The sequence below is a fragment of the Leiobunum rupestre genome, chromosome 3, assembly GCF_980474605.1.
Source record: "Leiobunum rupestre chromosome 3, qqLeiRupe1.1.hap1, whole genome shotgun sequence".
Lineage (NCBI taxonomy): Eukaryota > Metazoa > Arthropoda > Arachnida > Opiliones > Sclerosomatidae > Leiobunum > Leiobunum rupestre.
This window is the reverse complement of record NC_143386.1, coordinates 33212061-33239295: the sequence shown is the minus strand read 5'-3', so window position 1 is coordinate 33239295 and position 27235 is coordinate 33212061. Positions and strand designations below refer to the sequence as shown.

The 27235-nt window shown below is 36.2% G+C and overlaps 1 protein-coding gene and 1 long non-coding RNA gene across 2 annotated transcripts; one reads left to right on the top strand and one right to left on the bottom strand.

Annotated features, from left to right (window-relative positions):
* Nucleotides 1–15351: 15351 nt before the first annotated feature.
* On the top strand, nucleotides 15352–15872 carry LOC149951533 (uncharacterized). Its single transcript, XR_016480019.1, has 4 exons — nucleotides 15352–15405; nucleotides 15465–15581; nucleotides 15642–15728; nucleotides 15786–15872. It is a non-coding gene; the product is annotated as an uncharacterized LOC149951533 (long non-coding RNA).
* An 8693-nt stretch (nucleotides 15873–24565) lies between these two features.
* On the bottom strand, nucleotides 24566–25903 carry LOC149951532 (uncharacterized protein F54H12.2-like). The gene has a single exon (XM_090169576.1). The coding sequence runs from the start codon at nucleotides 25901–25903 to the stop codon at nucleotides 24566–24568; it is 1338 nt and encodes a 445-aa protein (XP_090025702.1).
* Nucleotides 25904–27235: the final 1332 nt, after the last annotated feature.

The following is a 27235-nucleotide window of genomic DNA, read 5'->3' as shown; positions in this document are numbered from 1 at the left end:
TTCGAAATTGGTTATTTCTGCGTTTGTATGTGAACGGATTTAATTTTAAAGCAAAAATATATTTTAAAAGTTCGATGTACATTTCTTACATTTCGAAATTGGTTATCTTAGTGTTTCTATCGGATCTAACCAGATTGAAAATGGAATTTGTATATCAACGTGATAGTTTAATCGATAAATATTACAAATATGATATAGACTCGGAACAACGAAGTGCTTCACATTCGGTTATTATAGTTAGAGGTCGGGGATGGTTGACTTTTATTCAATAGATAAAGCTTTCAGAATTATTCGTAAAACGTTATTGTTATTGAGTTAAGAAACGGTAAAATGGTTTGAATCAAAATATTTTATTTTCATGACAATATTACATATTCCATAATTTTATTTTCTGCGCTTTGAACAACGCGCAATTTGAATTATTAGAATGATATTTACACACTATTGGACAGGGATCGGAAAGTTCTTGGTACTTAGGGCACCCTAAATCTTCGACGTTCACCAGTCTTTTTCCAAAAAGTTCGGAAAGGTACAATTCTTTTTCCATCCCCTTTGTGTAAAAGGTTGCCGCTTTGGATTTTATGTTGGTAACTATCCCATCCAACTGGTCCAGCTCATGTTCACCCTCGTTCCAAAGCATCCCACAAATATGTCTAGAGATCCAACCGCACAGTCTCCTGTCTTTCGCGCTTAGCTCGTGGTAAGGAAAAGGTGGTTTAAATGAGTAAACCCCATTATCCCCAGTTTCCACAACCAAAAACGCTAGTTCTTTAACGACGTACTCATCGTTGGATCTCATAAAGTTGACTTCAATAATACACGAATTTCCTTCCGACCTTTAATTAATTAATAATAAAATATAAGAAACGATTCCCTCAAACGTTTCATAATTTTTAGAAACCGTTTATATAACTAGCTACATCCATACTTACATCGTATTAGAATTCGAATTCCAAGTTGCAAGGGACTCTGGGATCCTACTTCAGAATGATATTTTAAAGGGAAATTCTGGCTTTTATAGTAAACTTCGTTGCACTTTGTACCACGCCTTAAACAATTAGGATTTTACCACCACGTTCGAAACAGCAGATTAAGCAGGCTTTGTTAATTAAGGGTATATCCACGCAATACGCGATTAAACAATTCACGGTCAATATTCAAATCCTCGTCTCCATGTATTTTCAATGAGATACGGTACTCACAGCTCTCTCGCAGTACAATTACGACCGGTGTACGCATCAAATACCGTCAATATAATTCCCCATGTTAATTCTATGCGGCATGGTGGTCGTGAGATACCGTTAAATAATACTTCATGTTAATTCTATGAGGATTTAAGGTCGGCGAACGCGTCGATGTTGAGCCGGTCCTTTTTTCTAGACACCGTCAAATAGTGCCCCATGTTATTTCTAGACACCGTCAAATAGTGCCCCATGTTATTTCTAGACACCGTCAAAAAGTGTCCCATGTTATTTCTATGAGGCACGGTGCCAGTCACCGTCAAATGGTGCCCCATGTTATTTCTATGAGGCACGGTGCCGGTGTCCCGGTGCCTCATTAGGTGTCTCAAACGCGTCGATGTTGAACCGGTACTTTTTTTTCTAGACACCGTCAAATAGTGCCCCATGTTATTTCTGTGAGGTACGGTGCCCGGCGCCCAGGTACCTCATTAGTGCCTCATAGAGCGTTCTCTCATTTATAACACTACTATTCAAAAATATAACTTTCATGAAAATCGGACTTAAGTTAAAGAATATTATGTCGACTTTCAGGCGGAAATATAAAACCACGAAAATTGGGGTCCCTTTAATTACCCCGAAAACCATATAACTTAACATTAATATTTACTGAAATAACCGAAAGGATAGTTCCACTGAATCCTAAACTATCCAATAATATTTTTTTAAAGTTACCGGACTTAATTTTTAACAAAATATCTACCACACAAAGCCAAACTACCGAAAACGGTAAATTAGGCAAATGGCGAGATATGTACACTCGAACGAGATATGCGCGACACGGCGGCATCGGCTACACTGTACGTGAAACTAATACACACAAATCCTTAGGATTGTGTGTAAAAACGCTGAAACCAGACATCTCAACTTTGTGGGCAACTTGCTAGACTTAACGTATTAGAATTGGGAAAACATATTGAATTCTTTAAATAATTGTAATCGCCTTAAAATAAGTTATAATATTGACCCATGATGATTGACCCAGGATGTTCCGTCCAGAGGTCTCACTTAAGCCTCGTCTGCGGCCCTTCTTTTGTTATGGGTCTATTATAATCGTTATTTTTAGAGGCATCCCTTAGGGGATGTGGGAGCCCCCCCCCCCCCCTAAGTTTTGGATAGTCGGTAAACTGAGGTCTAGTTTGTGACTTGGAAAATATCGGGGAAGACTTTGTAAAGTCGATACTCTCCTCCCAATCCGACCAGTGATTACGTTCGTAGACAATAAAACACTAGTCTAACCAAAATTTGGTTTCTTAAAGGGTCATATGATGTATCAGGCGGAATGACTAAAAACCAAAATGTTTTTCCAGCATAAAACGATAAAACCAGCATTTATGAATAGCGAGAGAAAAATGTTTGCAGCAATCGAGTCCCCGAGATTTCGATGAACCTTTTACCTACGGGGGTAACATTCAATCTGGAAGGGGTTTCGTCGTTCGATATCTCGACGGACGATATATTTTCAAATTAAAATTAAGCAATATAGATACAAAAGTATAATTTTACAGATCATATCCCTGGTTTGAGGTTTCTTTTATCCAATTGTTTTTCGTATTCCTTTATATTACTCTAAATATGTTTTTAATTTTTGCAGTTAGTATTGCGAACGCTCTGTTCCGCTTTTTATTTAATTTAAGAACGCACAAATCGACGAGAAATTAAAGAGAAATATTCATCCCGTCACTGATTATTACAATTAAAAATAAGTTATGATAATTAAAAAATAAATAATTTGGACTCGTAGACCTCCCGCCGAGTGAGCGGTTGTGGTCGAACAGACCATCCGGTCGCTCACCGTGAACGGGATCCGTCAGCCTTAAAAAATGAATTCAATCGCTCGGGTAGATCTCTCTCGACTTTACGGCATTGCTTTTTATTGAACGAACTATTTGGCCGCTAGACGACGAGGCGCTCAGAAGTGAGCGTGCTAGCGCGTCGATCGGCTGATCTCGCTCAACGCGCCGCGAACGATCAGTGACTGAGGTAACGTTTGGAGCTCGGCCTGAGCTGGCTCAGTTGAAGAAAGAGAAAATAGCGTCACCTGTATTGAGCACTCGCCCACTTGATCACTCAAATAAAAAACGTCTGAGCGTTCATTCCGGAATTCGCTCACAGTTTTTGCCCACCTCTGATCGCGTATGTGTGAACGTGGCTATAGTTTTCGTAATAACGAGCGTATTAGCCCAGGTATTAGCTCAGCGTATTCTCGGCCGTATTACAATCGATTACAATTTGGACGGCTCTAATATACAGACTTGGAATTAGCGGGAGTCTTGGGGCCAATGGCTCTTAATAAAAATCAGTGGGCTCTTAAAATAAATCATTCGAACGGGGGTTGCGGGCCACCGGGGCTCTCAATTTAATTAAAAAATATGTATTAAAAATTTTACGGAAATTTCTGGAACATGATTTGTACGCCGTTTTTGAAACTCTGTTTTCCCATTGAGTTGGGAATAAATAGAGGTACAAATAAATCTGGCTAGCGCGGGACCAATTTCGTTCAATATGGAGACTTTTTAAACTGTATCTTTCAACCGTGGCGGCATCTGTCTCTAGTGGTGGCAACTATATTGCAATTGAATTTTTGCGCGAATTATATAACTTTACAAAATATAGATGGCGCTACCGCCCAATTATAAAGATGAATATCGTACAGTCTTCTCAGAACAGGTCCCGGGTAACCATGGCAACCGAAATGGTAATTGTAATTCTAGCCGTATTATTCCCAATTCAATGTGTTTTCCTACCCTATACGAGAGCGGGATCTAAAGTTACAAATGATTATGTATGATATTATAATATACTTGCTTGTTTTAAAGTTAATAAATGTTATGTAAGTAACGTAACCAATTTTTATTTTCCTATTTTCCCTACCTAATTTTAAATTTCCCCCCCAATCCCCCCCCGCTTGGGCCAGTGGCTCTCAATAAAAATAAACTTAAGGGGGGTCGGGGGCCCGCAGTGCCCCCTTAAAAAATATCACTATTTCCAAGTCTGAATATGGAACTTGGAAGGCGAGGTTTGAATCTCAAGCCGACGGAAAATATAGTGAGGCCCTTTACAAGGTGGGAAATAAGCAATTTTTTAGAGTGAACCAGTGAGTGGCATGAAATACATGAACTGATACATAATAAGTATCCGTAGACCAAATTGAATTAAAGGACCCACCGGCCTTTTAATTATTACAATTTCCCGCGTTAAATTATGACGTATGGAATGAAAAGTCACCTGCTACTCAGTTTTCACTTCAAAGTAATAATTAATTTCTTACAAGTTAGATTTAAATTCAATTGAGAGGTTTCAAAAATGCGTTTTTCGGGTGACATTGCTACCTGTATATTATGGAGTTTTTCTTTTTTACGTGCTTTTACACTATATTATTTAATATCCTTAAATTAATGATCACGGAATCGAATGCGAATCACGGAATCAAATAAGAAGCAGCGAATCGAACAAGAATCACGGAATCAAATAAGAACCAGGAAATCGAAAAAGAATCACGGAATCAAATAAGAACCAGGAAATCGAAAAAGATTCACGGAATCAAATAATAAGCAGGGAATCGAACAAGAATCGGAATCAAATAAGAATCAAAGAATCAAGACTGGAATCACGGAATCAAAATAGAATAACGGAATATTAAGGAATCATGACCAAATCACGGAATCTTGTTAGAATCTAGAATCTTAGCAGAATCAAGAATCTTGATTCAGATTTCGTACACGATTCCCCGAAGTGACGAACCCCTCGCCACACGGCTGCTAAATGATGAACACTTCAAAGATGTTTCGCAAATATGTCAACATACCAATAACTTACGTATCTACAATTTTTTTTACGAATTGTTTTTTTCCTTATCGTCTATCATACACTCAAAAACATTTAAAATAATTATATGTCTCTTATATTTTTAGTTTCTTTATGATTTATAAAATAACAATTATATAATCCCAGACTATTCATGCGTCGAATCCAAAACTAAAACCTTACATCTTTGATATAGAAGGTTTCACTATTTAGCACCCAAAATTTAAACTTTGTAAGATGACAAAGTGCACGTGATCATTTTCAACGAATAGGTTTACAGGACCGTTATTGATTCCACCGAAAGGGCAGTGATTGACCTCGCCCCTAGTCCCTTATTGTTGCTCTTACTCAACTTGCTTCCTGGCGACATCTGTCGGGAAATAAACTAGCTTCAACAGAGTTGCTTCAAACGAATCCTAGATATAATATTAAGTTACTTTTCCCAATAAACAAAACTCTAGTTACAATAACCTTCAAATAACTCCATCGTTGTAATATTTATTAAATTTTGTTGTCTGATATTTGAATCTGGGTTATACACAGAAATAGAAATTAGACTAGAAGCACTGCCCTTTCCGCCAATCCCAAGGGAAACAGGCGAGCTAGAAGAGTAGAAGGAAAGTGAGGGCGAGACGCCACTCCCGGGGTCGGGGTCAGGTTCGGGATCGGGGTCCGGGATTTAAGGGGTGAAATGAGGGTAAAATCATCGAAAAGTCAATGTATTTATGATATTTCTCGCGACGATTTGTTTTCTCATATATCAACATATTGTCTTCAGGCCAACTTGTTCATTTATCTCCGCTTATCTCGAAAGATACTTGAACGTATATCTTATCAAGTTTTATCGTACGGAATAAGTTGAAATGATGTAAAAATTGATAACCTAGGCGACGCGTGCGCAGATTACCCCGGGGGACGCGGTTAATTTGAATTGAAGTGCTTTGACGTCATGGAATATTCGTTGTTAAAGTAGAATGGAAATATTTTTAAACTTCATTTTAATATCATTGTAGTATGCTTGACACTTGAACCAATCTCACGAGTATTTCTTAAAACGAATATCTCGATCGCGTTTTATCGTACGAAATAAGTAGAAATTATGTAAGTTGTATGATACTTGATAACCTAGGCAGGAAGATAGCGCGCGCGTGCGTGGATTACCTGGGAGGCGTGGATTACCTGGGAGGCGCGGATAGAATAATTATATTGTTAAACTTCTTTCATTTTTAAAAATGTAGTAGAAAATGAAAGATATTTTAATTAAAACATTTCTTAATTTCTTTATTACCTAAAAATATTTACAATATTTACAAATTTTTATATTGTTTAACTTCTTTCATTTTTAAAAATGTAATTGCTTGACTTAAATAAAGCGTGAAAATTATTAGTTTCAAATGATATTTACAAATCTTATCAACTCTAAAGTCTGTTTGTTTTATTTAAAAAATAGGCTTGTTCACTTTCGATTATTTAAACATTTAACAATTTTTATTTAACTATTGGTTATTTAAATAAATACCACTTTTATTCAAATAAATGCTTGGTTGGGTAAAAAACACAATTAAATAAGTTAAAATGATATTCTTTTTACCAACGTTTTTTAAATTGTAGTAATTACTACCTATATTTGCATTTCAGAAATCTATTTTAACATATTGAACGCCAAGAAAAGAGGCTTTTGTAGTATTTACTACCTATATTTGCATTTCAGAAATCTATTTTAACATATTGAACGCCAAGAAAAGAGGCTTTTGTAGTATTTACTACCTATATTTACATATTGGAATGTAATTTAACGTATTGAAGGTAGAGTATAGAGATTTTGCAGTATTTACTACCTACATTTGCATTTCAGAAATCTATTTTAACATATTGAACGCCAAGAAAAGAGGCTTTTGTAGTATTTTCCTCCTATATTTACATATTGGAATGTAATTTAACGTATTGAAGGTAAAGTATAGAGATTTTGTAGTATTTTACTACCTATATTGGCATTTCGGAAGTATATTTTAACGTGTTGAATGTAGAGTATATAGTGTTGTAGTATTTTTCTTCCTACGTGACTACACCGGAAACGTCTCTGTGTTATTCGCTTTAGTAATCAAGCCGACTCTGAACATATGTTTTACTCTTTATTCTACGAGGTTTAAACATACACCATTTCAGTACATTCTTAACTTATTCCATACGCTATTTAAAACACATGCGATAAAGATAACGAGGAAACAAGTTAACTCTGAACATATATGTTATGCTCTATACGTGAAGGATGTTGTAAGCTTAAATTCATAATGGTTAATGTGTAGTATTTTTCTTCCTTTTTACATTTTATAGTATTTCTTTATCTATATTTGTGTATCGGAAATGTATTTTAACGTATCGAACGTAGAGTAAATTTTTTTTTATATTTTCTTTATATATTTGCGTATCAGAGTTGTGTGTTGTCGTATTAAAAGAAGAAAAAGGAACTTTTCATAGTGTTATTCTACCTATTTACATATCGGAAATGTATTTATATTTTACCGTATTTAAAATATAGGTAATTGTTTTTATTGGCTTGACTTAAATAAAGCGTGAAAGTTATTAGTTTCAAAATGATATTTACAAATCTTATCCACACAAATTTAATTTAATTTTAATTTTAGTGTTTTATAGTATCTTTCTGACTATATTTGTGTATAAGAATTATATTTTACCGTATTTAAATAGTAATAAAAGCGAATTGAAAGTTTGAAGAAAATATGAATTAAGTTCGTAAATAAAATCCTTTTATAGTACTTTGAAGGACTCTTAATACGTTTTCAACTTGAATAAAATTAAAAACAATAATCTAAGATACCCTTTAAAGTTAAATTCCTTTAGAGTTTATCAGTAAAACCACTTTAAGTATTTTTTCAATCCTTATACCTATATTTACATATTGGAATTGTTACAAAAGGTTCTTTTAAACGTAACTTAGTACACTAATTAAGTATTTTTAATTTACCGTAATTAAAATATAGGTAAGTGGTTTTTATCTTATTTTATACCTACGGAAGCGATAAATAAATTAAAGCAATAAATATTTGGAGTTTGGAGATGGGTGGGAAAAAAAATTAAGCTCTTCGTTTTTCCAACTGCTTTTCTGATGTACCCAAAAATGGACCAAAATAGAAAAAAAAGTACCCTTAAAACGACCAAAGTCACCATTTTCGGCCCTATGTATCCCATTTCGGACCAAAAGTACCCCAAACTGGACCTATTAGCTTTATTGTAATGTTAAACTCCCATAGAGATTCCCCTAAAAGAAAAAAACTTGCGGTCCAATTTTGGGTACATGAATTATTTCGGAGAGGGAATCCATGTTTTAAATTCAAATTAACCGCGCGCCCGGGCAATCCGCGCCTCCCAGGTAATCCACGCCTCCCAGGTAATCCACGCACGCGCGCGCTATCTTCCTGCCTAGGTTATCAAGTATCATACAACTTACATAATTTCTACTTATTTCGTACGATAAAACGCGATCGAGATATTCGTTTTAAGAAATACTCGTGAGATTGGTTCAAGTGTCAAGCATACTACAATGATATTAAAATGAAGTTTAAAAATATTTCCATTCTACTTTAACAACGAATATTCCATGACGTCAAAACACTTCAATTCAAATTAACCGCGTCCCCCGGGGTAATCTGCGCACGCGTCGCCTAGGTTATCAATTTTTACATCATTTCAACTTATTCCGTACGATAAAACTTGATAAGATATACGTTCAAGTATCTTTCGAGATAAGCGGAGATAAATGAACAAGTTGGCCTGAAGACAATATGTTGATATATGAGAAAACAAATCGTCGCGAGAAATATCATAAATACATTGACTTTTCGATGATTTTACCCTCATTTCACCCCTTAAATCCCGGACCCCGATCCCGAACCTGACCCCGACCCCGGGACTGGCGCCAGACCCTCACTTTCCTTCTACTTAGAAGGCTGACATTAGGGTGGAATCGCGATGTACGCGCCATCTGACAAACGCATTAAACATTGTCACCATGGCTACGACGCGAATTTCGAAGAGGGAAAAAAGGCGATCCACTGCGCATCACGTCGTGCGCAGCGGTGGTCTTTTCGTGTTTAAATTTTTGCGTCTAAAAGCATATCCGCAAAAATGGTTAAAAGGTGCGCTGTTTCACATTGTAAAGAGAGATCTGGGAAAGAAATAAAATTCTCATTTCATAAGTATGTAATATTATAGTAAATATTTTATAATAATCTCGGAATAAGAGATTTTTTTACACTAAGATTTCCTCTGAGAAATGCTGAAATACTAGGAAAATGGGTTTTAACGGTAAATCGCGAAAATTGGACTCCATCTTCAATTACTTCATATGACTGTGTGTAGTTAACATTTTCTGCCGGAAGAAATTTACTTTCAAAATGAAAGGCACCATTTGAAAGCAAATACTGTACCTACACAAGTAAAAATTACCCTATACATTCTGAAACAAAAAACTAACTGAATTATTAATAATTTCTTTATTAAAACAAGAATTTGAAAGAGCCCCCAAAAATAACTATTCCAGAACAAAGCATATTTACATCTTCTAGAGTATGCCAATTTATTGATTTTAGTAATTGTTATTTAGTTTCCCTATTTATCAGAGGTTATTTCAGAAAACTTACGGAAAAAGTGAACTACCGGAAACCACTCAATTTGACTTGACTAATACTGATGGTAGTTTAAAAGACACTGAAACCAAGATTTTGGAATCTCATGCACTGTTAAAAATAAAGGTCTTATTTTAGACCTCTAAAGTGCTTAAAACATTTTCCAATATTTAAGACCATTCAGGGTTTTATTATAAAACATATTTAAACCTTTTGCTCCCCAAATTCAGTCCTTGTGTGGAGTGTTTAAGTACTTATTTTACACTCTTTTATCCATTTTACTTCATAAACAGTAAGAAGTTAATCCTTTTTAACTTTATTTTCAGTCCTTTATAGGCCCTTATTTATTTAATTTTTGTGATTATTCAATACGACTCAATATATTAACTATTACCATAGCCAGATTAGGCTGGTTTTCGCTAGGGGGAAATAGACGTTGAACGAAGGAAGTTGATCACGTAAAGTATCATTTAGTACTTTCAGTTATTGATATACACGTAGCAAGAATTCTGTGGTGCCGATATTTGGGTTATAGTAGTTTGAAGCCATAATCAATATCCCCTATATATAAATCTGTTATCAAATTTTTAAAGACTTAACCTTAGTTAAATATTCCTGGTGATTGGAATTTCTTCGCATTATGTTATTTTAAAGAAAATATTAAAAAAGAAATAACGTAGTATTCAAATACAGTCTCGAAATTGGTCCATATCATTTTTTTCTTCGTTTAAGGGAATTAAATGGGTATTCAAAAGGACTAAATGTTAGAACATAACATTTTTATACCTTTACCACCAGGAATGGAAAAGGTTTATTCTTAGGGCTCGTTCCCTTTCAATACCCCAAAAGGTATTGTATTAAACACGAAAGAGTAAAATGGGTCTAAAATAATTGATTAGACCGTTTTCAGTAACCAAATGGTTTGATATAAATTATAAGTCCAATTTTGGTCGTTTTATAAACCTTTATTTTTAACAGTGTGTAGGCATATTTTAAACCACACTGAAATAATTAAAATTTAGTTAAACTGTGATGATTTGTGGTATTTCAGACTTACAATGATTGCGCAAAGTTAACGTGTGACTTTAGGGTGACACGGTATATATAAAAGATTCTTGAGATTTTTATGATTTTAGTAAAGCTGTTTAAATAACTTAATATAATGTCAGATAAATAAAAAATGTTTTTAATACGTTGCCTACGATCTGTTTTATGTTATTCCACGTGACCATATTAACTTATTTAGTTTAAATTCTTTCTATGAGATGGCGCGACTATCGCGATTCCACTCTGATGGCAGCCTTCTAGCTGGTACGTCCCCGCCCAATCCAATCGTGCTTCTAGTCTAATTTCTATTTCTATGGGGTTATATTGCATTTTTGAACGTGAATTTCGCGGAAATAACCATAGACATTTATAGACTCCGGAGGGATAGTATGGAGGTGACAGCTAGCAGACTACCGTATTTTGCTCTGGGCTAGCGATCATGGCGCCATCGCCGGGAAGGCGTTGAAACCTTCCCGGCGATGGCGCCATGATCATAATATCTTATTTTCAAAGCTTTTTTGAAAACGTCAGGTGATTAATTTCAATTTATTAATTCTATTTAATTACTTTAAATTCCATTTTGAATAGGAAACTTACCGTCAGTGTTAAAATCATCTTCTCGCGAAACTTCCAAGTTTGCTACTAGAGGTCTCTATTAAGCAAGATTTTTAATTTTTGGTCACGTATCGACGGTGCTTTGATCGCCACACCAGGGCAAAATACTGCATTCGGCTAGCTGTCTCCTCCGTGTTTTAATAGCTCGCCCAAGCCAGCGTGATGGGTCTATAATATATTATATGTCTATGGTAATAACAACGCGTAATAATAATTAAAACTATAGTACCGTAATAATTACTCTTGCACTAATCGGGCTTCTGGGAAAAAATACTCTAAGCTGGTAACACGGCTTCGATCCATTCGCCAGTTACACCAAAGATAATATAACTACGTACCCTAGATTGGAAATCAAGCTCCTTGCACATAATACAGGCTCTTACCAGAGATTGTAAAGTCGCTTCGCTACGGAGAGGCGCCTCTCTTTAAAAAATCCGTGGTACGATTTTATTCGCCGAGAATGTCCACAATTCCCGGGCGTTTGATGGCACTAGTAGTATCTCCGGTGCGCGCTAGATTAGAGTTTGAGAAGACGCAAAAAGGAAGAGTGTTTTAGGTATTTTTGCGGGTTTAATTCATTTTGAAATGTCTTGTTCGGCTAAAAATTGTAAATCGAATAAAAAGGTAACCACGCGTCTGTCTTTTTTTTTTCAAGTTTCCAAGGGATAAAGACCGGTGAATACCCGTTTTAATTTAATAAGCCTATTCTAATACATTAACATTTCTTAAAACTTAATAGTTCTGCAGTGGCTGCAAAATGTAAACAGTGAAAAGCTCCAAAATAAAACTACAGATTACTTACACTTTAACCACGTATTTTGCGGTCTTCATTTCACTGACGATTGTTTTATGAATATCAAAACCAAAAACAGGCTTACACCATTAGCTACACCTACAATTTTTTTTGGAAAATTCCAATGAAACCACGGTTTTCCCTAGGTAAACTGAAGGCAAAAACATATCCCGCCATGGTCTCTTACTGCCTTATGTTCATTTATAATTAATTCAAATAGCAGCAAATGAAAATGCACCTGAAGATCATGTTACAACTACAATCTGGTGTAAGGTAAACGCAGCACTACAAATGCCAAATTATGCCCTCCAAAATCAATTCAACGAAGAAAATGATAATTTATATAAAATATTCACAATGGTGAACACTAGCTTTAAATGAAATTTTTTTTACAGTGGATAAAGTCAATTCCTATGAATTTAAACCCAGAACTATCTATTGAATTCTATTCCATTTAAATATATTTGTACTGAACATAATTATAGCCATTCAACTAAACATTTTGACAATAATGAAAACGATAACATTGAAGGTTTCGTAGACTTCGGTCCATATGGAAGGTCAACATAGTACGCAAATCAGGCCCTAGTGTTCATGGTGAATGACATAAAACTGAAATTCAAACCACCAATTGGTTACTTCCTCACAAAAGATGCTTGTCACGAACAGACTTTGAAGATATTGCTTCATGATTGCGTAACTCACCTAAAACGTATTGTCAAAGCTGTAGTCTGTGACCAAGGAACAGGCAATCAAAATTTGTTCAAAAGTATGGGGATATCAGTGGAAAAGCCATTCATTGAAATTGATCCTCCACATCTCTTGAAAAGTGTGAGGAACAATTTCAAACGGTATCCCATAATAGTGGAAGACAATCTAGTTTCTTGGGCAGTCCTAGAACATTTTTTCAAAATAGACCAAGAAATTGGTAAGTTTCAAAGCACACATAAGCTGAAACATAAAAATATCAAGTTACCAGCATTTTCTAACATGAAAGTCAGTTTAGCTGCCCAAATTTGCAGTCAAAGTGTTTCTAATTCAAATGGCCTGTTCACTGGGATTAGGAGATTTAACAATTGAAAGCACATACACAGCAGAGTTCCTCTTACACATGAACGGCCTTTTTGCTTAGTGCAATATCAGGACATTAAACAATGAAACACACTGTAAGAGAGCAATGACTGATCAATCCATCCTCATACCAATGCTGAAAGAAAAATTGGAAAGGTTTAATACATGGTAGCTTCAGAACTGTAGCTATAAAACCTTACCTTGTATTGAAGGGTGCAAAACTATCAATTCAGTCTTTGCTACTCCTATGGAATGATATAAAGGATAATTTTGGTTTTAAGTTCTTAGTAACTGGAAGAATTAGTCAAGATTTTTAGAAAACTACTTTGGTTCCATTCGCCAACAAGGAGACAATTGAGATCATCCAAATCCTCAACAATACCAGGCAGCGTACAGAGCTGCATCAGTCAATAGCCTCTTAAAACCATCAGATTCATATTGAATTGACAATTTGGATGACTTTATTTTAAACAGACTCGTTTAAAGTACCAGCTCCTGGACCATGATGAAGAATTGTCCAAATATGATAACCATTGGGTTTTGCAGGGTAAAGGACAATTCACTGACGAAGATTTAGAAATTTGCAAAGCCATTGAAAGTCCAAACCATCTAAAAGAAAATGTTCTTAAATATATTTCAGTATATTTAATTCACCGCTGCTATTCAAAACACCAATGTTCTACCATGGTTTTGGTATATTTAATTAAGACTTGGCCAACCCATAAAATATTCCACTTTAGATTCCACGAATATCTTTTGATATATTAAAAAAGTACAGTTGATAATAATGAAATGAAATAGGGAGGGATTTTTCTTGTACTTACTTTTATATTTCTTACGAAATCAACTGTTTTACTTAAATAGTTAAAATAATTCAACATCACAACTGACCATAGACATAGGAACTATACTTATACCTAGACAAAGTGCTGGATCTACGAAATTGAGGCCGGTTTTGAGCAATGGCGCTTTCTTATGCGTGATATGGACAAAATTACGTGGCGCCGCCTACGGCGTCTACGCGCGGCTAACTATACCTAGGCTATAGCCTTGACTATACTAAAAAAAGGAAGTCAGCTGTAAGATGTAAACAAAGGAAGTATGGAGGAATGTACCAATAAATTTCCAAATTATATAATGAAATGTGAGTAAATATTAATGATATTTATCTGTTAATGTAATACTTATGAATATATTAGTTTCAATATTAATATAAATAATAGCAGAAATACATGATAATAGGAATAAAAATAAACAGTGTCTGAGTATTTGGCTATTGACATTGCAATCAAAGGATGTAAAAGGTAAAAGGGAGGTATAATTGTGGAAGGGATTCTACACACACTGATAAAGGATTAAAGAACTCTTATTGCCCTTGAAAAAGTATTAGCTTGGTGAGTCATTTTTGAATAGCTTCTTTCTTCATTTGATTGTTTATGTCTCTGCTTATTTTCCTCAGCCTTATGTTAACGTATATTTTGAAAATCTTTTTCATCGAAACATTGTGATCCAAGTTCGTCATCAAACATGTGTTCAGTAAGAGTTGGAAAAATATTGTCCGTTACTAACTGGCGCAGCACCAAACATTCTATTTTTAAGTCAATGTTTTTAGCCACAGTTTGAATTGATCCAAAGTATCTCACTGCCTTCTCGGTCAAGCTACAAATCTTGAGAACACTAGCTGTCGGATGACATAATCCACCATTGTCCTTTAAAAGGAGAAGAAGTTTGGTTGGATCCCCCTTTACATAGCTATGACTTGATAGTGAGGAATGCCTTTCGTCTAAAGCGTGTAAACATGTTTCGGATTTTAATTCTTTTTGGAATTTCTTTACAACAAAACCAGCCATATAACGGATTATGTTTTCTCGTAAGATGTTGGATGTTGATGTTTCATCAGTAAGAAACATAATAAATTCATCCATTTCTTCCTCTAGAGATTCTTCTTTAATAACTCTAAGTTCGTTGGTTGGAACTGGCACCATGCACAAATTTGAAACGTGAGTGTTGTCCAAAGCAATTAAGTGGCCACTTTTTTTATTTTCAATTTTAGTAACCAACGTGTTTTTGTATGCAGCAGTGAAGTTTCTACAAGTAGGATTGTTGTTCCAACCTCCTCGCTGACGAATTGTGTTAAAAACTTAGAATATAACTCTAAATGGTCCTGCGAAAGTTTTTAAGTTAAAAGGTACCTTAAAAAATAAACAATTGTTTGCAAAATCTGGTATTTTAAAAAATATACTTCAGTGGTCCATCAGGGGGAACAATGTACTTCTCTCCAATGTCCAAAACACTGTGAATTGTGACACCAAAACCAATAATGGCTGTCTTTCTTTGGCTTTAAAAAATCAAGTTGCCTTCCAGGTCTGTTAAATTGAATAGAAGTTCTTTAGTCTTCATTATGTAACATTTGGTTATTTCAAGGTTGGAAAGCCGAATTGGTGCCTTGTAACCTTTAGCCCATGGATTTCGAGAGTTCAATACCTCAAACAAACTGCAAGGGACAGTGAGGTAAGATACGGTGTCAAAATTGTGGAGAAAAGTTGCTTAAAAATTGTTTTTTTGTAGATACCGATCAATTTTTGATATAAATTTAGATGTTGGCCCGCTTCCTTGAAACACTGGATCACCAGCCTCTTTCAAAAATTCTATGCTAACTGTTTGTGCGGCCAAGTTGACTTTCATTTTTTGAGTTTTAAACTGTATATGAAATTTTGATAATTTGTTAGCCAACGTTAATCCTTCATATTCTTGATACCTCTGAAGGATGGCAATATATGCCCATTCGAATTTCTAAATATTTACATTAAATGTTGTTCAATTTCCTTGATAACTTTTAAAGTGAATGTTAGATCACTTTTTCCCCTCGCAAAAACCGAAGGAATTGAGTCTTCCTTAAGAATTTTCCGCGTGAGATCTTTCGCGTTTTTGCCAATATGATAATCTGATTCTTTAAATTGTTTTCCACAAACAAAGTGATACTTTCCGGGTATTAAGTTCAATCGATTTATTGCCTTAAGATATTTTGAGCACAAGTTTAAGTTAGATTGAGGTAATCTTTATTGTGAAAAATGGGCAATACAAGGTTTTTTAACAAAGACCTGAAATTGTTATGATAAAAACAAGAAATACTTGTGAAATGGTATTTTTTCCTTTGGTGACCGACTTTGACGATTGGAAGCCACACAAGTTTGTACCATTTTCAATTGTTTGAAGTTTAAATTTACGTAAAATATTTTATTTCGCGTTGTATTTTACCAAAAACTAACTTTATTTTCGAAAATTAAACAATTTTTACAAGTCTCGTTAAGCAAATACTTTTTTGCGTCCAGCATTAGAATTTTCCGTTTTTTATAGTTTCTCCATTCTCCACCAAACGATTTGGTGGCGCCACGGAATTTTGTCCATATCACACATGAGACGCGCGTGGGACTGAAAACCGGGCACAAAAAGCTAATGCCTTCAGAATCTGCAATACTCCGTCTAGGTATAAGTATAGTTCCTATGTCTATGCAACTGACTGAGCTGAATTCAACTTTAACCTACTGAGAGCAAAATTTATTTTTCTTTGATAAGCAATTTTACAGTGGAGACTGCTCCACCGAGTGGAGACTGCTCCACCCGGTGGAGGCCGCTCCACCGAGTAGTAAACGTACAAAGACAGGGTGACGCTGGTGGTGAATTGTAGAAGGCAGCCTCCTTTCTGTGTATTAATGGTTGACGGTCATCTCTTTACCCCCTGGTCGAAAAGAAGGGCTATGATCCTGATTGACAGTCCCCACTTTCCGTTGGGTGGAGAACTAGTAAAGCTAAACATCACTGGTGGTGAACGTGTAACGCTATAGAGAGTGGTGCATAAGAAAACGTAAAGACTGTACCCCGATAGAAGGCAGCAGTCTTTCTCGCTATTAATGGTAGAAGGTCCCCACCTGCAGAAAGAAGAGTTTTAATCCTGATTGACACTCCCCGCTTTTTCACCGCCTGTATGAAGCGCGTACGTTACATACACGGCCTTGGTTGGGACTATGGGTTCACCCCGTACAACAAATTGGAAGAATGCATGCTAATGGCTACTCACGGCTATGACCGCGTATTTTGTAAAGGCGAGGAGAAATGTTTATTTTTATTAGAACTAATACACCGCGAAGTGATAGACTTAAATGGTGTAGGTTGCCCGAAGGTTACTGAATTGGATGAATACAGACCCATGTTTACGCGTCTTATTAAACACAATACTAATTTTGAAAGTAAGAAATACTCTTGCGCTCTTGAAAAGAGTACATTATATGCCCAGTGGCTCTATATAAATATCTTTATTGTAAATTGGAGATTATGTGATTAAAAAGCAATTTTATTTAGCTCAAGAGTTTGATTTTTTATTTTAAAAACATTTTAAAAAATAAAAATAAAAGTACATTTTAAAGAATTAAAAAATATTTTAAAGAATTTAAAAAAAAAACATTTTCAAATTCTAATTGCATTTGGAAAGTTTTCCAAGGTGGCCCTTGTAGTACACGCACCTAAATGTTGCAATACGGATGCATCTAGAGCGTCCAGCATGTTCCTCCCCGAAGGTTACTGAATTAGATGTAGACGGACCCATGTTTGCGAGTCTTACTCCTCACAAAACGAACTTTAAGTAGGAAATATTCATGGGCTCTTGGATGTATAAAAATATGGAATATAAAAATATGCAATTGGTAAACGAATAAAAATATTTTGAATTACTACTGAAATTTTTATTTTATACATATTTAAATGCGAATTGAATTCGGGAAAATGACTACAATTTGATTTGTAATCCACTGGTCTAGTTTCTAACGGTACCATGTATTTTCCGTGATTTACGAGTGATAGATACTAAATATAGGGAGAAAGCTAAATACCCTAGAGTAAAACTACTGTTGCGGAAAAACCATCAGGTGTTCGCTAGTTTTCGATGAACAACGGGAGATGGAGAGTGAAACGTTTTCTTAATGTATTTGAGATAATCCATAGTAGAAACCACTCTCCTCGAACACCCCCCCCCCCCCCCCCCACTTTCTCCCCTTTATGTCAATCATTGACGCGCGTGAGTTTTGGAGAAGATTACAAAGTGTCCCGAGGAAACCCATTATCCTAACTGGATCCCTTAACTTTGAATACGTCACTTTCAACCAATACGGAAAAAGAGAGAGATGCATCGCAAAAAATTGCACAATATTGTGTTCTGGGTAAACATAGATTTCACCACTCTCTCGGACACCGCTATAGGCATACGTCATTTTTAACCAATGGGAATCTTGGTGGTGAATCGGTAAAAGTGCCGAATCATGTTAGGTCTGTCAATCGGTATAAAAGGGACGTGTAAGGGTGAAAAAGGTCACATTCGGCTTCAAGATGTATTCGTGTAGTACTTGTAGCCTCGTTTTTACTCAAAAAAGAAACCTCGACCGTCATATGGCAACTGTTCATGGTAATACTACGTTTAATTGTTCTGTATGTGATAAATCTTTTTCGAGACGCGATGCCCTTAAACGTCATCAACGTGCAAATAATCACGGTCCTGTCTCTGCAACCGCCGCCGATGCCGTTTCTCCAACCCGGACCGTCTTCGAGGTCTGAGCCGCCGCCGAGGCCCGAGCCGCGTATCCTAGATCGGGTGGTGCCATCTACGGCTGCTTCTCCGTCAACCATCATCCCCGCAGCCGGGTCCGTCGAACTCTCCTGTAAAAAGGGCTTCATCCCCAGACTCAAATCCTCCTAAAAGAGTCAGAGTTGAAAATGGTAAGTTTCTTTAACTCATTTTAACATTTCTTACATGAAAATAAAATATCTTTTTCTATTAGAAGATCACGCACCGTCTGATCCTTTAAGGGTACATTCCCTTAATGAGTTATTAGACGCTGCGGTTGCGGATGAAAATAACCATGAGTTGATTGCGGACTATTCGTTACACTTATTCTCCGAAAGCTTCGACGACGACCCGTTAAATGGGTTATTGTGTACCCAAGACGGTGATGATAAACTCAATGATTATGTTGTGCGCGTAGAAACCGCCCAAACGTTAACACCACAAATTACACACAGCGAGTGTGATCGCGCAATGGACGCTCTAGGAGTGATTTTTAATGATAATGACGCGTTATTGGACTCACAAGATGATGAGGGTTTAAAAGACTTTGTAGAGAACTGGGACGCCCAACACGGTGACGGTGCAATCGATCAACCCGAATCTCAACAACCGGATCCCTTAAACAATCGATTAGGCTCTCAAGCCGAAGACGAATGGCTTGGTGAGCATTGGGATAATATTCAAGCCCAACATCAACAACCAAGCGCAGTTGGTTCAGCCGTTGTTGACCAGCAAGCCGTCGACGCTCCTAACCCACCCACTAACCTACCTACTAACCAACCCACTAACATACCCACTAACTCACCCGCTAACCCACCCATTAGCCTACCCGTTGCCTTTCCAGTTGACCAACAACCACCAGTGCTACCAGCTAATCCACTAGCAGTGCTACCAGCTAATCAACTAGCACTGCTACCAGCTGACCCACCAGCAGTCCTACCTCTTCAAATAGAAGAGGTTAACGCGCTTGGTGACGCAATTTTTTCAGCTAGGATAACGGCACCAGATGGCGTAACCGACCCTGTGTTATTTATAAATGAACACCGTGCTAAGGTAGAAACGTATCTTCAAAACAAAACTGAGTACCAATAAAGGTATCAAGTGGTATATGGTGGTGCGGGCACGATATACCCGTAAACTTGGTAATACTGGTACGGACGTTGAGGCAATGCCGTATTTCAGGGGATTTACACACGCGACGCTGTCACCCGAGGTAATACCCGAACAAATAAACTCTAGTCGAGACAAAATTGCCGACAGCATGAACAATTACGAAGGACTAGGAAGTGGTTGAGTTTTGGATAGAATTTTGTATTTACAAATAAACATTATACAATAATTAACACTCGTAGGTGGTACATATTTACAATTACCGCCCGTGATTGAAAATAAACGAGCTACGGTAAATGTGCTTAGTCCTTTTTTTATATCTTTTTGTTGTTGTTTGTGAAGGTTGTTTGGGTTTGGGTATTTTGATTAGCCTTGTAAAAGGGTTTGGGGGGGAGATATTTAGTATAATAAATTTGTTACAGTGTTAAGTATTTTTTTAAGTAGCCTGTTTTTGACCCTCTTCTTAGGTTTGTTAGAGTTTCCTTCTATTGTAGCTTATCTTTTATTTTTAATAGTATGTATAGTTTCTGTGTATCCTTCGGGGGAATGGAGGTCTTTTAGAAGATTTTTTGGTTTAGATAGTTTAGGGTATGTTCTTTTGTTTTTAACGGTTTCGGTTATAGTAGTAAGTTTATTGAGCTCTTATTCTTTATTGTTGAGGGGTGGAAGTGGTGTGTTTCTTTCTCTAAGTCTTGTTCTTATAAATTTCTTATTTTTAAGATTTAGTGTGAATAATTTAATGCTCTTTTATATTTTTTTTGAAGTGTCTTTGGTCCCTCTTTTAGTTATTGTTGTTGGGTACGGTGCACAACCTGAGAGGGTTGGGGCTGGTCTTTATATGTTATTTTATACTATTTTTGGCTCTTTACCGTTGTTAGTCGGGATTTTATTAATTGGGTTAGATGTGGGGAGTTTTTGTACTATATTAATTGTGACTTTGATTTAATTATGTTCCCTTTAATTTTCTTTGCTTTTTTGGTTAAGTTACCTGCATATATGGTGCATTTGTGACTGTAATGTTCACCAACCACAACGCGTGGAGATGCCAACCAAAGAACCAATTTTAAAATTCAAAAATTTTGGTTGGAGTCAAATGGTAAATAATTTAGTACTTCTTTTAAATTCGAAATATTTATTTATTGGTTTCATACAGGTTCCATACACCATTTTCGCCGATTTCGAGTCAATACTGTCAAAAATAGCGACATGTTTGCCAGACGCAACATTGTCATCGACCACGACCCTAGCCGTACATGTCACGTGTGGATTTTCATATGCAATTGTCAGTCCCACTGGTACGTTTGATCACTTGAAATTCTTTTAATTCTTTATCTAATATTTATTTACTATGTAGGAAATCTCGTAAAGCACGAGACATACAGGGGACAAGACGGTGCGTTGAAGTTTTTAAATATGCTTTTGGACGAGTCTACGGCTATATCGGAAGCGTTGAAGGAAAACATCCCTATGCAACTTTCTGAAGCTGAAGAAACATCCTACCAAACCACCACTCATTGTTACGTCTGCGAAGAAGCTTTCACGAAAACCTCAATTAAAACACGTGACCATGATCACTACACAGGGGCGTATAGGGGTTGTGCGTGTCAGAACTGCAATTTGAAAATGAAGGCGCCAAAATTCATCCCAGTTTTCCTTCATAATCTGAGCAGGTAAATTAGTTGTCTATATTTTTTAAAGGTATTTTTACTTATGATATAAAACATTTGTAGATATGACGCCCACCTCATTATGCAACAAATTGCAAAGATCAAAAACAAGAATATAGACTGTATCGCTACCAACAGCGAAACATACATTTCTTTCACCTTGGGTAAACTACGGTTCGTTGACAGCATCCGATTCTTGCCAGCTTCCCTCGAGACCCTCGTTGGAAATTTATCGAAAGGTGGGGCTGACAAGTTTCCGCTCTTAAACTCGGTTTTCACGTCGGAAGAGGTTAATTTACTTATGCGAAAAGGAGTTTATCCGTATTCCTACATTTATTCGGAAGATCGTTTTAAAGAAACACAACTTCCACCTATCGAGTGTTTTTTCAACGATTTAACCGATGAAACTCTGAGTGAAGCCGACTACGTGCATGCGCAAAACGTATGGAGAACTTTCAACATCGGAAATTTGGGTATGAACACTATTAAAATAATAAATATGTATAATCTTTAATTGAAAATTTTATTTTTAAAGGACGGTATCACGACATTTATGTTTTGTCTGACACATTACTTCTGGCAGACGTCTTTCAAAGTTGCCGTCGTATGTGCATGACGTATTACCGACTAGACCCCGCCCATTCCTACACAGGTCCGGGTTTCGCGTGGCAGGCGGCTTTATGTATGACTAAGGTGCGTCTTGACCTTTTTCTGGATGAGGACATGCATCTTTTCATAGAAAAGGGGATACGAGGTGGGGTTTCAATGATCAGCCATCGTCTCGCACAGGGTAATAACAAGTACCTGGAAACACACGAGCGTTCCAAACCAGATAGTTTCATCTGTTATCTCGGTAAGAATAATCAAAATTTTAATAATAAATTTAATTATACAAAAAAAATAATAATAATAAATTAAAATATATATATATATATATATATTTTAAAAATTTTATTAAAAAAAATATATTTTAAAAATTTTATTTAAAAAAAATTATTAAAAAATTAATTTTAACGATGTTATTTTAAACAGATTGTAACAATTTGTACGGTACTGTCATGTGCGACGCGTTACCAATGAAAGGTTTTGAGTGGATTGAACCCACCCCTGACTGTCAACGCGAAATTCTAAGTTGCCCCGACGATGCCTCTGAGGGATATATTTTGGAAGTGGATTTGGAATATCCGGACGCATTACACGACGAGCATAACTGCTACCCGTTAGCTCCGGAATCCATGTCCATTAAACCGGAAATGCTTTCCGAGTATTCCAAAACCCAGATGACTGAACTGAAAATCCCTGTTAAAGAGAGTCTACCGAAACTGGTGCCCAACCTAAACAACAAAGAGCGATACGTTGTGCACTATCGCAATCTCAAGTATTACGTGGAAAAAGGGCTAAAAATCACGAAAATCCACCGAATTATGAAATTCGAACAAGGTGCCTGGTTAAAGTCATATATTGACTTTAATACGGATAAAAGGAAGATGGCCGCCAACGATTTTGAAAAGGACTTTTTCAAATTAATGAACAACGCTGTCTTCGGTAAGTAATTAAAAATTAAAATTAAAATTAAAATTAAAATTAAAATTAAAATTAAAATTAAAATTAAAATTAAAATTAAAATTAAAATTAAAATTAAAATTAAAATTAAAATTAAAATTAAAAATTAAAATTAAAATTATTATTATTTTTTTTGCAGGTAAAACCATGGAAAACTTACGTTTACGTAAGGATTTTAAATTGGTTACGACACCAGAAAAGGCTGTTAAAAAAGCTAGATCGCCCGCGTTCGAAAAGTTCACCATCTTCCAAAACGACCTTGTTGGAATTCATTCCGCTAAGAAAAAGCTTATTCTAAACCGGCCCATCTATACAGGTTTCGCCATTTTGGATCTATCGAAACTTTTAATGTATAGATTTCACTATGAAGTCATAAAGCCGCAGTACGGAGAAATGGTCAAACTTCTTTTTACCGATACTGGTACGTATACCCTCTTGTATATAGCATAGCTCATTTCTAATGATTATTTGTAATTTACAGACAGCCTCACGTATGAAATCCAAACACCGGATTTATACGAAGATTTCGCCCAACAGAAGGAAATGTATGATTTTTCTGGATACCCCAAAAATCATCCTCTGTTCGACGAAACCAACAAAAAGAAGCTAGGCAAATTTAAGGATGAGATGGACGGCACACCGATTGAAGAATGTACTCTATATTGTCATCTAAAGGCGAGAAAAAGACTTGCAAGGGTGTGTGTAAACGTGTTGTGCAGAAGCGCGTCCGTCACGCGGAATATCGCGAGTGTCTTCTGAATCGTAAGTTAACTATCGCGGAGATGAAGCGCATAGTGAGCAATAAACATATTGTGACGACTGTGCGACAAAACAAATTGTGTTTAAACCCGTGCGATGATAAACGTTATATTTTAGACGATGGTATCACAACTTTAGCCCATGGACATTATAAAACCAAATAAAATATTTTTATGACAAATTTATTGAGTATTTCTTATACATAAATTCTACAATCATACGATCATTAACATTTTTGTTTTTTGAAAATCTTTCCAATATACTAAACATTTTTATTCCCTGACACAAATTAATTGCAAAATATATACAGTAACCACCGCAAGCTTTACTAGAATTTCCTTGCAATTGAACAGAATTATACGTGACAGTTAAGCTGTTTTTCTCTATAAAATAGTTAAATTTAAACAAATCAGGACTGTTCCCGAAACTCTCGAAGAATGTACAATTTAGTGACCTTGAGAGATATATCAAACACCAATGTTCTCCTACTCCTTTGGACGTATCAGTGTTCACGATGTAAAGTGAAGGATACGTTTTCACATTCTCGGGAAGTTTGTCGGCAGGGAAGACTCCTCTGAACAAATATTTGGTAAACGGGTCATTCTTGAGTATGATTTCAAGTTGTTGCGAGTCCATTATGAACTTTGGTCATACAAAACTGCTCTGTTCTTGTCGATCTCGACCAAAGATTGATATTCGGAATAGTAAATCACGCTAACTGTTGACGGCAATGATTCTCCGAATGTTAATTCGAGACGAACGCTCCCGTTCTTTACCAGGTTAAAACAGTCAGTTGAACTTCCATTGAGGTCGGGAGTTAAATCGAATACGAATAGTGCGTTTCCATTGGCGAATTCATCACGGTTGATGAAATTTCCTTCATCAATATTCCATTGACCAGTTTGAAGAAAGAGGTTGGCGTATGATCGTATAAACAACTTATCTTTGAAATTTGGGTTTAATGGTTTTGCCGGGACACTACTACCATCAAGGTATAGGGCGATTTGAGTTAACGAAAAATTTTTAAAGTTAAAAGGTGACATTTTGTAGTCTCCCAAATACGCATTCTGGTCCACAAATCCGATCACCACCTTACTCGGTATTTGACCATTATATAAGTTGTCTTTGACGCATATTTTGTTGCCTTGAGAAATTGAAAATGAATTACATTCCATACGGGTGATAGGATATTTCATTGTTGCCAGTTCCAAAGTTTTAGCGTGGGATAACATAATCTCTGGCGTCAATCTAACTTTTCTGACAAACATTGATGCGTGTGTGAAAATGACTTTGCATTTTTCAAGGTCTGTGTGTAAACAAAACTCGTTTGAGCTTTTGATAAACTTGAAATTTAGATCTATCAGGTTAGGAATAAGTCGATTTTGTTGACAAATATCGGCTCGTACAACTCCTATCATGTCAATAACACCTTCTTGAGCAAATTTTGCACGTTTCTTAAATCCGTCGTTATTGGAAAATTCATCAAATTTCCCGGCTTTTTCTTTATAGAATAGAGACGCGGTTAAGAAACTTTCCTTGGCTGGCCCACCATATGTCAAGAGCGTTTGAATCATACTCTTGTAAGGATACTGTTGAGGGCATGATGTAACTGATCTGTCACCTAATGATACGTGAACTTCGCCAAAGAGACTATGTAAAAACAAATTTTCCGGACCAACTTTGTCCGCGGGAGTTGTGGTTTTAGATACAGCGTCGTAAATATCGGGTTTTGGTAGAGTTCCATCTGCTTTCACAATTTTCACTTGAACTTGAAGTAAAGTATTTTTCAAATCAATGTAAGTCTCCGAGTTTCCAGCGATATTAAAGATAATTGCTTGGTTTTCATTTATGTTCGATGTTGGATTATATTCAACCCATTGACTTCCTATTATACCAGTTTGAGTATAAGGTACGTGAAATAAATCAAGTTCCGAGCTAATGCTGTTCTGCGAACTGGGGTGAGCTAGAGACATTGTTCAATGATGATGATTACGAGAATATATCAGACTGAAGCAGAGAACGTCTTTTCTTCTTCCTGGTTCGAACTGAACTGATGATGGGAGACGTTTTACGTTTCCTTTTACGTCCATTTCCACTAAGTTTACTCACTGCTTCGGCGGCTCTTCTTAAGGTTTCTTTCCCCGCCTCTTTCCCCCGAGATTTTAACGCGTCTTTAATAGACACACCACTCGAGACGTCGGAAGCAATTTTTGCTCCGGTATTTAAAAATTTTCGACCAAGGAATGTGGCACCCTTTTTGAGTAAAGGCATGGCCGACCGAAATGCCGAGGCTAATATATTTCCAAGACCATATCCTCTTTGCACGGCTACTCCACGGTATACCGGAATTGATCCGTGTCCAATTTGATTTAAGTGATAGTTATTATAATCGTTTACAGAAACGTGATCCAGATTACGTGGAGACATGTTTCTCCTTTGACCCACTATCCACAAATGAACGGAAGAAAGATTTTACACTTGATTTTATAGATAAGTCCATGTTCTTCGGGGTCTAAAATGAAGAGTGACGTGAACTTTTCCTCGTTCGAAATGTACAGGCTGACCCATTTCACTCATAATATTAATTTCAATGGTTTGAAAATTTTTATGCGCAATAGGCATATAATGTGGTCGTGAAAACTCTTTCTCAACAGTATCTCCGTCTTTTCCTTGAATACTTATAATACGTAATAAGGGAACATCTGAATCTCCAACCGATCGACTTTGTATGATATCGGAGTATATGAACAGAGAATGTAACCCAGCGTCCATATCACAGCTAAAAGGCGCCGTCATGGAAGACACTATAGTTACGTCTCGGCCTGGAGTTCTCGTGAATCCTAATATGATGGCGATTTCATGTGGTATGTAAACTTGGTTCATTTCATAAAGTTCAACAATTACACGACGGTTTGGTTTGTTGTAATATAACTTGACTCTAGAGCTAATATTTTGCCCGTCATCATCAGTAGTCATTATTTCCAGTAAATCTTCAACTCCGTAATATCCTGGTGGTATTCCTATATTAACGAAATCCATTACGTCGTTGAAATTTTCTATGTCAGTGTGTTTTCTCGGTGTCTTAGGTGTTTTAGTCTTTGATTCTTCTAAGGAATCCGGTAGAGAGATAGTTTTCCAAATTCGAACTACACACTCTTCTTGAACGTTATTCCAAGTTCTTGGGTAACTGATTTCAGCAAGTCCAACTTCATACGCTCCCTCAAGTTTCATTGGTTTCGGTAAATACGTTCTAAACTTGCTTATAGTGTTGTTCTCGAAATAGCGTATAGACGAGTCCGAGGGTA